The 13,626-nt window shown below is 32.9% G+C and overlaps 1 protein-coding gene across 2 annotated transcripts; it reads left to right on the top strand.

Annotated features, from left to right (window-relative positions):
- The first annotated feature begins 5,692 nt into the window (after nt 1-5,692).
- Nucleotides 5,693-9,294, top strand: LOC105770127 (homeobox protein knotted-1-like 3). Of its 2 annotated transcripts, XM_012591185.2 has the most exons (6): nt 5,693-6,848; nt 7,927-8,047; nt 8,140-8,333; nt 8,403-8,534; nt 8,684-8,826; nt 8,926-9,294. In XM_012591185.2, exons 1-5 carry the CDS (start codon nt 6,159-6,161, stop codon nt 8,822-8,824), a joined length of 1,278 nt encoding a protein of 425 aa, XP_012446639.2. In that variant the 5' UTR covers nt 5,693-6,158; the 3' UTR covers nt 8,825-8,826; nt 8,926-9,294. The 2 variants fall into 2 exon arrangements, with proteins under 2 accessions (XP_012446639.2, XP_012446638.2); XM_012591184.2 differs by having other exon boundaries at nt 5,695-6,848; nt 8,684-9,294.
- The last annotated feature ends 4,332 nt before the right edge of the window (nt 9,295-13,626 follow it).

Raw genomic sequence — 13,626 nt, 5'->3', positions numbered from 1 at the left:
ATCTCCACCCCGTCCCTCACCCTCTCACCATCCCTATCCCTCTCCGCTGCTGCAGCAAATTACATCGAATCCATCCCTCCAATAATAGCAGTTGGAACTAGAAATTTATTCTAAGGGTGAGTTTGGATGAGCGGTGTATTTACTTGCGGTTAGTATAAAAATAGCGGTGGAGGTGAGATTAGACACTATAACAATACTATAACGTGAGACAAAAAGTAAACTAAATGCACTGCACCGCACTCAATCACCCATTCAGACCCATCCTAAGATAATATAACCTCTACGTCGAATTTTTCACCACATCATTTTGCGTGCCGGCTTAAATTTACGTCCACTGAGATACTAAAGTATTCGAAAACTGACCAACTCCATTTTGGATTATTAATCATTGAACATGGCCAGTCCTTTTTGGCGAAGAGACCATGTTTTCAACATGACAACAAATGCTGCCAAAATATTTTGGAGTCAATGTAATTTGCAGCAGCAGAGAGGGAGGGGGGACGGGGGAGGTTCGGTGGAGGAGGGGAGACGGAGAGGGAGAGTGACGGAGGTGGAAGGATTTTTATTTCATTTAATATTAATATAAAATCTAAATTTATTATTATATTTTTAATATATTGATATACTTCTTTAAATTTTTTAGAATTGAAATAAAATTGAAACTATTTGTAAATTTTGAGGGTTAATTTTGTTATTAAACTAATTTTTAATTGTTATGTCAAATTTACCGTTTATAATTTTAACTAGAGTGATCAAAATGATTAAACTATATACATATATAGACATGTGTGCTTAAATTGTAATTTTTTATTTTAAATATTTAAAATATATATATTTTATAATTAAGTGATTATCACTATATTCTATTTAAAGAAAAATCATTTACAATTTAACACCGAAGATATTTAAGGTTAGTTGTACGTTATTTTTAACACTAACTAATAAATACTCATTCCATAATATGAACAAAAATATCATTATCATGCAGTAGCAGCATACACACACACACACACACAAAAAAGCATAACAAGGAAAGTAAGATGAATTGTCAACCAATCCCAACTACTAAAAAAATGGTACTCCTTTTCTTTTTGTCTACACAAAAAATCAATCAATATATTTAGACTGATTGTAGACTTTCAATTAAAAAAGATAAACAAAAGCTTTCAGAAAAAAAAGATACACAAAAAAGAAAGTGACGTTTCCACGCGTAGACAAACCAATTAATTTTAAGAGTTTGTAAATTATGATTCGTGAAAAATACGTTAAATATTTATTATAAATAATACCCTTTAGTGCCATTAATCTAGTTTAACGTTATCGAATCGAGTAAATTCTTTATATGATAAATCTTTTAAAGTAAAATAAGAGAAAAATAATATACTTTAGTATGATAAATTTAAATTATAATCCTTAAAATTATTATTTTAGTTTTTTACATTTTAAAATATTATGAAAATTTGAAATTTTATAAATACTTTAAAATTTTATATTATTTTTATTGAGAAAAACTAATTCATATGTACACTAATTTATTATTTAAATTAATCGAATTATTTAAATTATAAATTTAATTAATCGAAAAATCAAATAACTTGAATTTTTTTTAAAAAAAATCGAGCTCATCTCCTTGTAGGATAGTTTCCATAAAACACCGAACAGTTTTTTTATTTTATTTTACGGCCCCACGACTATTTTTTTTCAAGAAAAAAGTTTTGGACCATCAGCTATATACGGGTTGCATTGATTAAGCCGGCGGCTGCCTGGGATGAGAAATTTCCCGGTGGTCCCAACTCCTTTCTTCTTCCCCTAAAAAATAACGAGCCTGCCTGATACGCTTTAACCTTGGCGCATGCTTCAACCTGGGGACCACTTGTGGTCCAATTAAAACGCCTTCTCTCGACGACCGTCCCGCTAGTGGCGTAATTTATGGTCCCACTCCCCGCTACCTCCCAATTCTGTTTATCCACAGGAGGCTTGCTTCACTCACCGCCTATCACCGGTAACACTCCCATTGATAAACCGAATCAATTCTGTAATTTCCGATACAAGACATCAAATCGTCTTCCTTGACTGCTGGTTGTTTCCTATTCTGGCAGCTTCTTACTTTTGTCGCGCCAACACCGAATGACATGGAAAGCACGCTTACAGTTTGAACACACAAATGCTTCCTACACAATAACTACAACAAATGTGTTTTTCTAGATACGATGATGTACTTTGTTGTTTGTAAGCACTTTTACGAGGATCGTACGCTAGGCATTACGCGTCTTGAGTTATTCATTTTTCGTACGCAAAACGAAAAAAGAAAAAAGAAAAAATCAAATAAGAATTCCTATAGCTAACCAACAACAATGCTTTTCATTCAAATGTTTCTTTCAGACTTTTTCCCCGTAATTTCCTTATCACATCTTTTAAGAATTTTGCCTAGTCTTCACGTTTGGTTGAGTTCACTTTTTCACTATTTATTACTAGATCACCCAAATATTGGTGAAATATTTGTTTAGTCCCTTCAAATTTATAATGTTGTAGGTTAATATGATTGTGTAATTGCATTTTGCCCTCTTCAAAAAACGTGTAATTTAATTCTCACCTCACCAAAATGGTAAAATATTAATTTCATCCTCTACAAATTATAAAATTATAAGTTACTATAATAATAAAATTACATTTTGATCCTCTAAAATACACTTCAATATGGCTTTATCCCTAATTACTGATATCATAGTTTTGATAACTACTGCCAGAATTGATTAGCGGTTACTGTTGATTTCAAACCCTATGGGAACGCTATTTCAATAATTTCAAGCCCTACTAAAAACTGTTACTGTTTTGGCTTCGTTATCGATCCATTAAATCCATGCGAATTCATTTCAACTTTTTTGCCTTTTTTTTTTGTTGTTGTTGTATATCTAAATTATATTACATTAATTACATTTTAAATGCCATAGTTTTCTTTATTCAATACATTATTAAGTTCTAAAACATATATTAATTATATTTTAAATCACGAAATAAATGGTAAAGCACGTTACACACCAAAAGAATAGAATATAAATTCGAATATTAAAGAGCAAGCACAAATCTTGAATTAAAAAGAAAGAAAAACTCAAAACAAATACATATTGTTGATTTAATTTTGTTTATTTGGTTGAAAATCAGTAAATGCACTTGCTAAAATCCTTCTACTCTAGGAATTAGATCAGATTAGTCTTTAAATATTTTCACGACTGTTAATCAATTTTGGTAAAATAGAGACAAAAATAAATTACATATTTATAGGAATAATATTTGATACATCACCACTGAAGATTCTTCAAGGAACGTGATTGACAAATATTCCATAGGAGTATAGTATAATATTAAAAAAAAGACATATTAATCCATATTTATATTTATGCAAACCATAAATCAAAAGAAAAATACCTTTTAAGCGTGTCATGTTGTTTTGATTATCATACTAATATCGCTATTAAGTTAAGTAAAATCAACGTCTTATGTACATTATTTTAAGTATAGTTTCGGACATTCGGTATGAATCCAACTCGCATTTGCAAAAAAAGTTTCCACCGTCAGATCAAAAATCAATCAACACCTTTCCATCAACAAACGACCTAGGATGGTCCACGCAATGTTTTCATAGACTTTTTGGTACTCTTGTAGTTTTGTTCCCCTACTCTGTTGGAATTAAATTTACCTCACACATTTGTTGATTTTTAATTACAATTTACCACTTTGATGATTTCAAAATATATTTTTATAAGAAAAATTTAAATATTAAAATTGTAAATTAACTTAGAATTTTTATTTAATGAAAGAAATACTTAAAAAATTACTTTTTTTACAAATAACGGTGAAATTATTTTTCATTGAAATTTGCCTCTATTTTTAATGCAATTGCTTCAATAAATTATTAATTACTAGTTTTAAGTTTGAACATTTAGTATTTGTAATTCATACCCATTTTAAATTTCTTTTATAAAAATAATAATAAAAATCATTTAATTTGTATCTGTAAACACTGGCTAAAGTTATTCAAATTTTAATTTAAGAAAGTTTAATATATTTTTTCAATAAAAGGAGGTGGATTAATGACATGTTTATATTGTTAATATCACTAGACATTAGTTAATGTTTTCTAAATTCATCAATAATAATTAGAAAATGATTAGCATATCTCACTCGGAATGTCTTTCATGAAAGCACACATATTCTACTAACAAAAAGTCAAATAATTATGATTTGGAATACGACTTCGATCAAATTTACAATTTGGTACATCAACTTTGGTTTGGTGTAATTATGCGTAAAATTTTGATTATGGTTCAAATGTATATATGACACTTTGATCTTGTTTCAAGTATGTGTATTTAATGAAATAAATACATTCTTATATTTTATATTCAATAAATATGTTAATAATTTGTGAAATTTAAATCAAATCAACATTTAATATAAATAATTTCACAAAACTTAAAACTAATAAATAATTATAGTATTTATTTTAAAATTATTAATTAAAAATTGATGTAAAATAAAATTGTGATAATTACAGATTTAAAATAATTATAATTTAATTTACAGTAATTATTTAAAAAGTTTTACTAATTTTGTAATAGAATTATTCCTAGAATAAAACTCTAAGCATAAGATATAAGAACAAGTTGTGATAATTATAGTTATAATTTATTTTACAATTATTAGTTAAAACAAAGATACCTTAATTTTGGCATTATTATAATTTTTTTACCTTTTAATTTTGTACTAATTTTATTCATATAAAATAAATTTAAATTGAATAGAACTCAAACATATTAATTATCACCTAATTAGTATTGGAGTTAGATACCATATAAAATTTAACTTTAGTTTAAAAATAACATAAGTAATTAGGTATATTCAATCAAGTAGCATCTAATAAAAAATAGATGTAAAAAATTGAGATTATTAGCAATAATAAGTTGTAATTATATCAAAAAGAATGGAACATTAAAATAATAATATTTCTAATTCAACAACTCAGAAATAATAATATTTATAGATATTTGTATATTTTGGCCGTTAAGCAATCGGTCGTCATCTCTACGGTTGATTTTGCACTTTACCATGTTATCCGTCATCGGTCATTTTCCAGCATGAAGGGGCACGATCTTTTGGAGTGAAGTTTCGGCCATGGGTTTGGCCTTAACCAGGCCCCACATGGTGGTGGCTTTCGGCCTTCCTAGTCCTTGACGATTCGTGTTTACTTGTGATTTTGTTAATTGAGTTCGTAGGGATTCAAATTTTTTAGATGTCTATTGCATTTGTTGCTGTACGTTCAAAGATGTTTCTACGGCTACAAAGCCAAAGATTTGGAAAGAGACATGCCGCATCAAGATTCTGTTCACGTTGATGGTAACCGCCAACGTATCATACTGAGATTTCTCTTTGCTCTTGTCGATGGGGAGACATGATTCAAGCAATAGATATCTATATTTTGCATCATGAAGTGATAGGGTTAACCCTTCAGATCTTTGTCGTGTATCGGACTGAAGTCCTCAACTGGTTTTCTCACCTTGCTGTGGTTGGATTAGTGATTTTTGTATGGGACACCTGTGTTATTTCGCTGTAGTTTTTTTATTACAATGAAATGGTTTATTCGAACAAAATAAATAAACTGAAAATGAAAATGGTCCCCTCCCCTACCCGCTCCCTCCCTCTCATAATAAACCTCCTCCACCATTTTCATAAAAAAAAAGCCAATAGCTTCACCTGAAAACCACTTCTTTCAGAAACAGCTTTCTGTCTCCTCTTCTATGAGTTTCTCTCTCTATCGCTTTATGTGAAGTCTTATGATCTTTACCACGTTTCTTATAGCAACTAACACTTATAAACTCCCTCATATCTCTTAAGCCTTTATAATATATATCCTTAAATCCATCACCTTTGTTTGCTCTCCAACACCCACTCTAGGAAGTAGGAATGCCAAAAATATTTCTTGAACTCCACAACTCGAGACTCTTAAAAGAGACTATTATTTTCCACCCTTTCTTTCTCTTTCTTTCAATTAATCAGGCCATGAGTTCATAATCATCGTCGTCTTCATCAGCTTCTTCATCGTATCTCTCTTTCGAATACGTTTTATAGAAAGAAAAAAGAAAGAAGGTAAAGAGGGCTACATGGCGTTTCACCCCAACCATCTTTCTCAAGACCTTCCTCTTCATCACTTCACCGTCCAACAACAACAAACGAACCAACTACCGGGAACCACAGCTCCCAATTGGTTAAACATAGCTCTCCTCCGTTCCCAGCAGGAGTCTCAACCAACGCAACCCCATGCTCACTTCTCAGACCCTAACTTCCTTAACCTCCATACTGCTACAACCGCTTCCGAGTCAACCTCGGCTTCCCAAGCTCCCAACCAGTGGCTCTCCCCTTCATCCTCTTCGCGTCTTCAACGTAATCACAGTGGCGTCGTCGACGACGTGGCAGCGGTGGCAGCAGGAGGAGGAGGAGTTGGTATGGAAACCATGGTCACCGTGGAATCGGGAGAATTGAAGAGCAGCAACAGCGAGTCAATGAATAACAACAACAAGAGCGAAGGTTTAGCAGTGGAAAGCGGAGGAGGAGGTGATGGGGCTGTGAATTGGCAGAATGCAAGGTACAAGGCGGAGGTACTAGCCCACCCGTTATACGAGCAACTATTGTCTGCACACGTGGCGTGCCTGAGGATCGCCACGCCTGTGGATCAGCTACCGCGGATCGACGCTCAGCTGGCTCAGTCACTGCATGTGGTGGCTAAGTACTCGGCTCTGGGTGGTGGGGCCCAAGGCTTGGTTGGTGATGACAAAGAGCTCGATCAGTTCATGGTATGCTCCGCTACTATTACTCGTACCTGCAAATTATTATACTACTTTTCCTACTTTTTCTTTAAAATTTGAACCGTTATACTGTTATTGTTTCCACTGCCAGTTTTGATATCCCCCCCCCCCCCCCCAAAAAAAATTATCCTTGGCACTTGGGTGGAGAAATTAGAAGATTAACTGCTTCTCTGACATCTCCACAATCGTTGCTATTTAAGGCTATCTGAATTTTCCGAACCAAATCTTTCAGAAACCTTCCTTTTGCCATGACCATGTTCATGCAACCATTATTCAGATTGAATAAAGATATATATATATATATATATATATATATATATTGTCCATTTTTTCTCCTTTGTGAAAAGAAAATTTTGACATAACAACGGTGGTTCTTAGCTATAAAATCACAGTTTTAGCATGATAATATCTGATTAACAAGTGCACTTCCACAACTTTTTATCACCTCTTATTCTTATTTTGGTTTAATAAAGATAAGTTGATTAACAAGTGCATTCAAAAAGTTGGAATACGAAGTTTGCAATTCAATTGCAGGCATATATAGATTAGGGGTTTCTTTTTGGAAGCTAGAGAGGAAATTTGTTCGTGTTTCAAAGGAAAATAAAATCGTGGTTGTTACGAAATAACTTGTGATCAAGAAACTGAGTGGGACAGCTTTGATTACAAATAGTTGGCTGCCATGAGACTTAAATCGAGAAAATATGAGGATGATATAAATGAATAGGTCGTTTATTTCTTTTTGATTTGATGAATGGGATGGGACATTTCCAAAACCAAGAATGGGAAGTCCCAACCCCCATTCTCAGGAATGTGAAAAACTTGTGCTATTTCTCTACGCATCTTCTTTGTCTTCATTATTTTGTAGTTATAAATGGATAATGAATTGCGACCTTTATAAACCCTTTTCGAAGAAATATATTTCTAGGCTTAATTATCTTGAATCTTGCTATATCATTCTCACATGTTTTGCAAATTATGGAATTTTGCCATAGCACACATGAAATTACAAATAACTTAAGCAACTAGCTAAAAAAGAAGTGACCCTTTTTTCCCCTGGATTATGTAGACACATTATGTTCTGTTGCTATGTTCATTTAAAGAGCAACTGCAACAACATGTTCGGGTCCATGCAATGGAAGCGGTTATGGCTTGCTGGGAAATTGAGCAATCTTTACAGAGCTTAACAGGTAGTTGTCTATATTAATTTGCATTACGCTGTACATTAATTTGGCTTAGACTTGGAAAAGTTTTTTGATATCCTGTTTGGACGTATGAACAGGAGTTTCTCTAGGGGAAGGAACAGGTGCAACAATGTCGGATGATGATGAAGAGCAAATAGACAGTGATGCCAATTTGTTAGATGGAAGTATGGAGGGTCCAGATTCATTGGGATTTGGGCCTCTGGTTCCAACAGAGAGTGAAAGGTCTTTGATGGAGCGTGTGAGGCAAGAACTCAAACATGAACTCAAACAGGTACTCAATTGTAGAGATTTCCGTATTGAGATTTAAAGGTTACTTACAAACTTGTGGAATCTTTAACAGGGTTACAAGGAGAAGATTGTTGACATAAGGGAGGAAATTTTGCGCAAGAGAAGGGCAGGAAAACTTCCTGGTGACACCACTTCGGTTTTAAAAGCTTGGTGGCAGTCACATTCCAAGTGGCCATACCCCACTGTAAGTATCACTCCGAACCCGAGAGGTGGCAGCGAGTGGTCTGAGATTTGAATCTCAGCATATGCAACTCCCGACCTCCAAAGCACAAAATAGTATCAAAGCTTTGATTTCTGTTCCAACTACTAAATATCTACGTAACAAATTTTCAGGAGGAAGATAAGGCAAAGTTGGTACAGGAAACAGGTTTACAATTAAAACAAATAAACAATTGGTTCATAAATCAGAGGAAGAGGAACTGGCATAGCAATCCATCAACTTCAACTGTCTTGAAGAACAAACGGAAGAAGTAAAGGTAAATAACGCATGCCTTGTCGTCCTTGCAAATAAGTAATGCAGCAGAGGTTCATGTAAATGGTTAAACCACAACATCGTTGAATTTGCAACCATATAGGCTTTAAAGTGGAACAGATTTTTGGTTTCAATATGAGAAAAAGGGCAACACAGAGTACGAGATTGTAATTTAATCGTGCCATCTTGAAGATATGGCGTAGTTCGAGGCACGCCAGTTTGGTGATATATGCAGGCCTTGCTACACTGTTAGAAAGTTTAGAAAGTAAGTTACCGTTACTTTTTTATAGGATTAATTCCATTTTCAGATTGGTACATTATTATTATTATTATTTTGTCTCTTCATATCTGTGAATAAGGATGGTAAGATATTGCCAGTCTACTGTGTAATAAACTCACGGTCATATTATGATCATTTTAGCTTTTTAGGCTTCTAATACATAGTAAAATTTGCAAATAATATTTGCCTAAATCCCTTCTTCTGCTTCGTACTTTTATCTATTAATGAGCCATAATGAAATGTGACCTTCGTTAAGTACTGCCATTTAGAGATGTCTTGGCAACAATACGAATTGAAGCAATATATGTATATTATGGTTTTGTTTTTGAGGCAAGGGCATTTTTGTGGTATATATTTGTTACATACAATTCAAAAGTCCTTCAATCAAATGGTTGCAGTACGGTGGGTCCCATCACATGGGCATTTGGTCCTATAATTTTCCAAGAAAATGACTGACTGCCTCCTGCTCCCTATTCCTTTTCCAAGTCCACAAGAGCAACAACATATATTAGACAAACTTCACAAAAGTAGAATCAGTGGTGATAACACAAAAGCTACCTACTCTTATCTATAATAGATACATAGCAGGACTTAATTTTAATTTAATTGAATTTCCTCCGAAATTTTCACTTTAAAGAAACTGTCAAAACGCATATACAAGGAACAACTAACAAGGTTATATATTTGGAAATGCAATGGGTCTTAATGGACCCTAACCCGATCCTTGAAGGAACTCGTCACTCAAGGGATACAAACGCAATTATGGTTCATAGTTTGCTAGAGTTCTTTTTACTAGGGGTGAGTTTGGATGGGCGGTGCGTTTACTTGCGTTTAGTATAAAAACAGCGGTGGCGGTGAGATTAGATACTGTAGTGATACTGTAGCGTGAGACAAAAAGTAAGCGTTTAAGCTAAACGCACCGCACCGCACCCAATCACCCATCCAAACCCACCCTAGATCTTTGAGCTTATTTTCAACCTAATTTACTTCTTTTTATCTCTTTTTTTCCCAACATCATTCTACTTTTAAATTCTATATTTTATTAATTATTTAAAAAGGTATATGTAATTCTCTTTTACGTAAACATCAATATAACTATGTTTTAGCTCAATTGGTATTGCTATACCGATTCAAGTGTGCTAAAGTGTTTTATCTTTTATTTATGGTTTTAAAAGCTATGAATACTTCTAGGCATCGTGTGAAAAGAATAAATATGATCAAAACCTATAATAAATCTATTTAAAAAACTATAATATATATGAAAAAATATCACTTTAATATAGAAATTTAAAATTTTCTAACATTAATATATAATTTTAGTATTTTAACTATTCTTTAACATTAAAATTATTTTATTTTATATTTAATTATTTGATATGGATATGGTTTTAATATTTTTTTTTTACTTTTATGATATTTATACACTCAATTTAATGTCCTTTATGGTTATTTTTTACTTCCATTTTACTCTCATTCTCGTAATTGAATCCAAACATATATTTCACAAATGTTCGTGATCTCACTGTTATTGTGTTTAATTTCACTACTACAATAAGTTATCTCAATGTAATTGCTATTTTTAATCTCACCGTCGGTCTAAAGAGAGCTGCCACCCAGATTGAGAGAGGAGAGGGGAGAGCACACCAAACAACAAAGGAAAACCATCTCCATCAAGTGGAGGTCGGCGAACATTGAAGTCAAGAGAACCCAAGGTCATGCAAACTAATTCTCCCTAAATTGTTTCAATTCAACGATTTAGTTTATCTTGATTGATTTTTGGTTCATTCGAGTAACGATTACAATATTTTTTTTAATTATTTAATGCAAAACGTAAATACCAAAATTTAAAATTAACTGTATCTATACCATATTTAAGTTATTTCTTAAGTTGATGTTATAAGTCAACATTAAATTAACAAAAATAACATTCTAAAAATAAAAAATATTATACGGATGTTCATGTCTTTCAATAATTCTATACTTTTTAATCTATATTATATTTAAGTTTAAATTGATATCATGAGTCAATCGGACACCAACTTCATTAAAAATAACTTAAAAATCAGAAATTTTAAAAACAACAAATTATATATTACAAGTGTATTTATATCTTTTAATAGTTTTATTTTTATTAAATAATTAAACTACTTTATAGAAAATAAAATGGGTGGATAAATAAATTGAGAGATTTAAGATTATGTGGATGCAAGTTGAACCATCATCTGTGTTGACTTTATATAATTTTTCCTTGGTGAAATTCACATAATCTATAAAAGCTATGTGAATTTCCCACAACTTTTATATATTAAATAAAAAGTAAACGTCTAAATTGAAATATACATTTTTTAATACAAAACCACGGGAGAAAATGTGCATTGCATGATTTGACAATCCTTAGATACCTTCACAATTTTAATTTTATATTTATGTGCATTATCGATTGGGTGGTTACTATAACTCGACGTTACATCCGTTTTTTTCCTGATCAACAGTGCGCAAAGAGCTCTCTCCTTATGGATACCGGCTTCGGTTGGAAGGGCTTAATGACTGGAGCTCTATCAGGTGTGGGAGGAAGCCGGGACGTAAAGTTGATAATGTTATTCTGAAGCTCGTCGGCTAGGTGTGTCTCATCCTCGAAATTCAGCGCGTAGCTCAGGGGGTCGTAACTGAAATCCGAGGAGTTGTATTGCTTACGCCCTCCTTTCCCAATCCTAGTGATGAAGCTTTTGCACTTTTCCTTCAAGTGAGGCGTTCTCGGCGTCCTTGTCTTCTTCACCTCCTCCTCTATTTGGCCCATGGCAACAGAGATTTCAATGTATGGCGTCCAACCAAAGCAGGAGATCGAGGATTTCATCTTCTCCTTAATCCTCTTTCTTGGCAATGAAAAGGAAAATTTGTAGCTATCGTTGTAAATTCTGGTTTTCGATCGAGGAAAACAAATTTTTTTTTTTTTTGATAATTTGGTTTTTAGGATACTGAAATAGATGGAGAGTTAGGGGTATATGTAGGAGGGGATAAGGACTCGACTTTAGTTGGCTGGTGAGTGACGAAAAAACCGTGGGATGTGCGTGGCCTTATTGCTTTTGTGTTAATTAAAACCAACAATCGTGTGAGAGTTTCAGGGTTGATTAAGTAATTAAGACAAATAAATTATTTTTAAGTGTTCCTCACATGGCTAAAATTTTAATCTAATAAATCGTAACTTTAAATTAATCAAATGAGCCTCATTTAATCAATTGACCCCTATGGAAGTTAAGTACGCAATCGTAATGGGCTTAGATTCATGGCCTATGACATATATACATTGTTATGGTATAGTACACTCATAATATGGATGAAAAAATAAATGTAAATAGTATATTTATTAAAAGCTAATTTAAGAACAAAATGAATTGCTTTGGTAGAGTTTTCTAAATTTAAATTTTATTATGTATGAATTTCTATAGATTTTATAAAAAATTAATTTTTAATAATTTTTAATTAATTTAATATTGATTAATTTTTTACACCAATTTAATTAGAAATTTATTCTATAGTTTTATTTAACAATGAAGCTTGACAGTTTGCTGAAACTATAACTGAAATTTGCAAGAAGCGATTAAGTTTTGCTCAATAATAGTCCACAATCTACATGTTTTGAGATGGTTTACAACATTAAACTTTAAAGTAAACTCAGCCTCTTACAAAGTATCCCATTACCGACTCCAATGTGTCTGACATGAATTCATGATGATACACTTTTAATTGGTCAACTTTAGGAAGTCATATGTGCATTAAATATTTGCCTTGGATTGTCCTTATCAAGCGTCGACTCCGTATTGCTGCTTAAGTAGGCGGAGACAAGTGTAGAAACCAGAAACAGAGTGTAGGAGAAATGGCTTTGTCAATGGAGTGAAAATATTAACGTGGCCAATCCGTGGGTTGAGTTAAGGCTGCAATGCATGGACCCATCCGCGATCTGATTAAAGTGAAAGGCGAATGGATTTGGCCTTTTGGTATTTTGGTGTCACTACCGTGTTGCCTTCAATCCGTCAGTGGTTAGGTACTTACTGTAAAAGAATGGGCCCAACAATCTAAACAGCTATATGAAGCCCGCATAAGCGGAACTGCAATTACATGTTTGGGCCTTATACAGCCCAACACAATACACTCCCCGAAACAAACTGTTTTTTTTCCCTCTTTGTTGGGGGATATCTGATTTATATTCTAATCAGCAATTAGACAGGCAATTCGTCAAATTTAATTACAACCATTACTAATTGACATGACATTTCGTAAATTTAATTTTAAAGATTAGGTTACAAAAAAAAAAAAGAGAAAAAAAGAGAGGGGGGAACACGAACAAGCATAAAAAGAGGAAGTAAGCGGAAATTGTGGTGTCCTTCCAATAGTTGGACTCCATAAAAATTAAAATATGATATGCTTTTAGGGTGGCCACTCGCCACGGACAAACTCAAAGGCTAATCCCTTTTCCTTGGGCAGCGAGCTCTCTTATTACGCGTTTATTGGGTCCATTCCATTTTC

This window comes from Gossypium raimondii, chromosome 5, assembly GCF_025698545.1.
Source record: "Gossypium raimondii isolate GPD5lz chromosome 5, ASM2569854v1, whole genome shotgun sequence".
In the NCBI taxonomy this organism is placed as follows: domain Eukaryota; kingdom Viridiplantae; phylum Streptophyta; class Magnoliopsida; order Malvales; family Malvaceae; genus Gossypium; species Gossypium raimondii.
Note: the sequence above shows the minus strand (reverse complement) of the source record. Positions and strands in the feature narration are given on the sequence as shown.

Bases quoted from the DNA above. Each gene is read 5' to 3' on its own strand.
- LOC105770127 (XM_012591185.2), top strand. From the start codon at position 6,159: ATGGCGTTTCACCCCAACCATCTTTCTCAAGACCTTCCTCTTCATCAC. The intron at 8,334-8,402 runs GTACTCAATTGT...AATCTTTAACAG, and splicing joins TCAAACATGAACTCAAACAG to GGTTACAAGGAGAAGATTGT. The intron at 8,535-8,683 runs GTAAGTATCACT...ACAAATTTTCAG, and splicing joins CCAAGTGGCCATACCCCACT to GAGGAAGATAAGGCAAAGTT.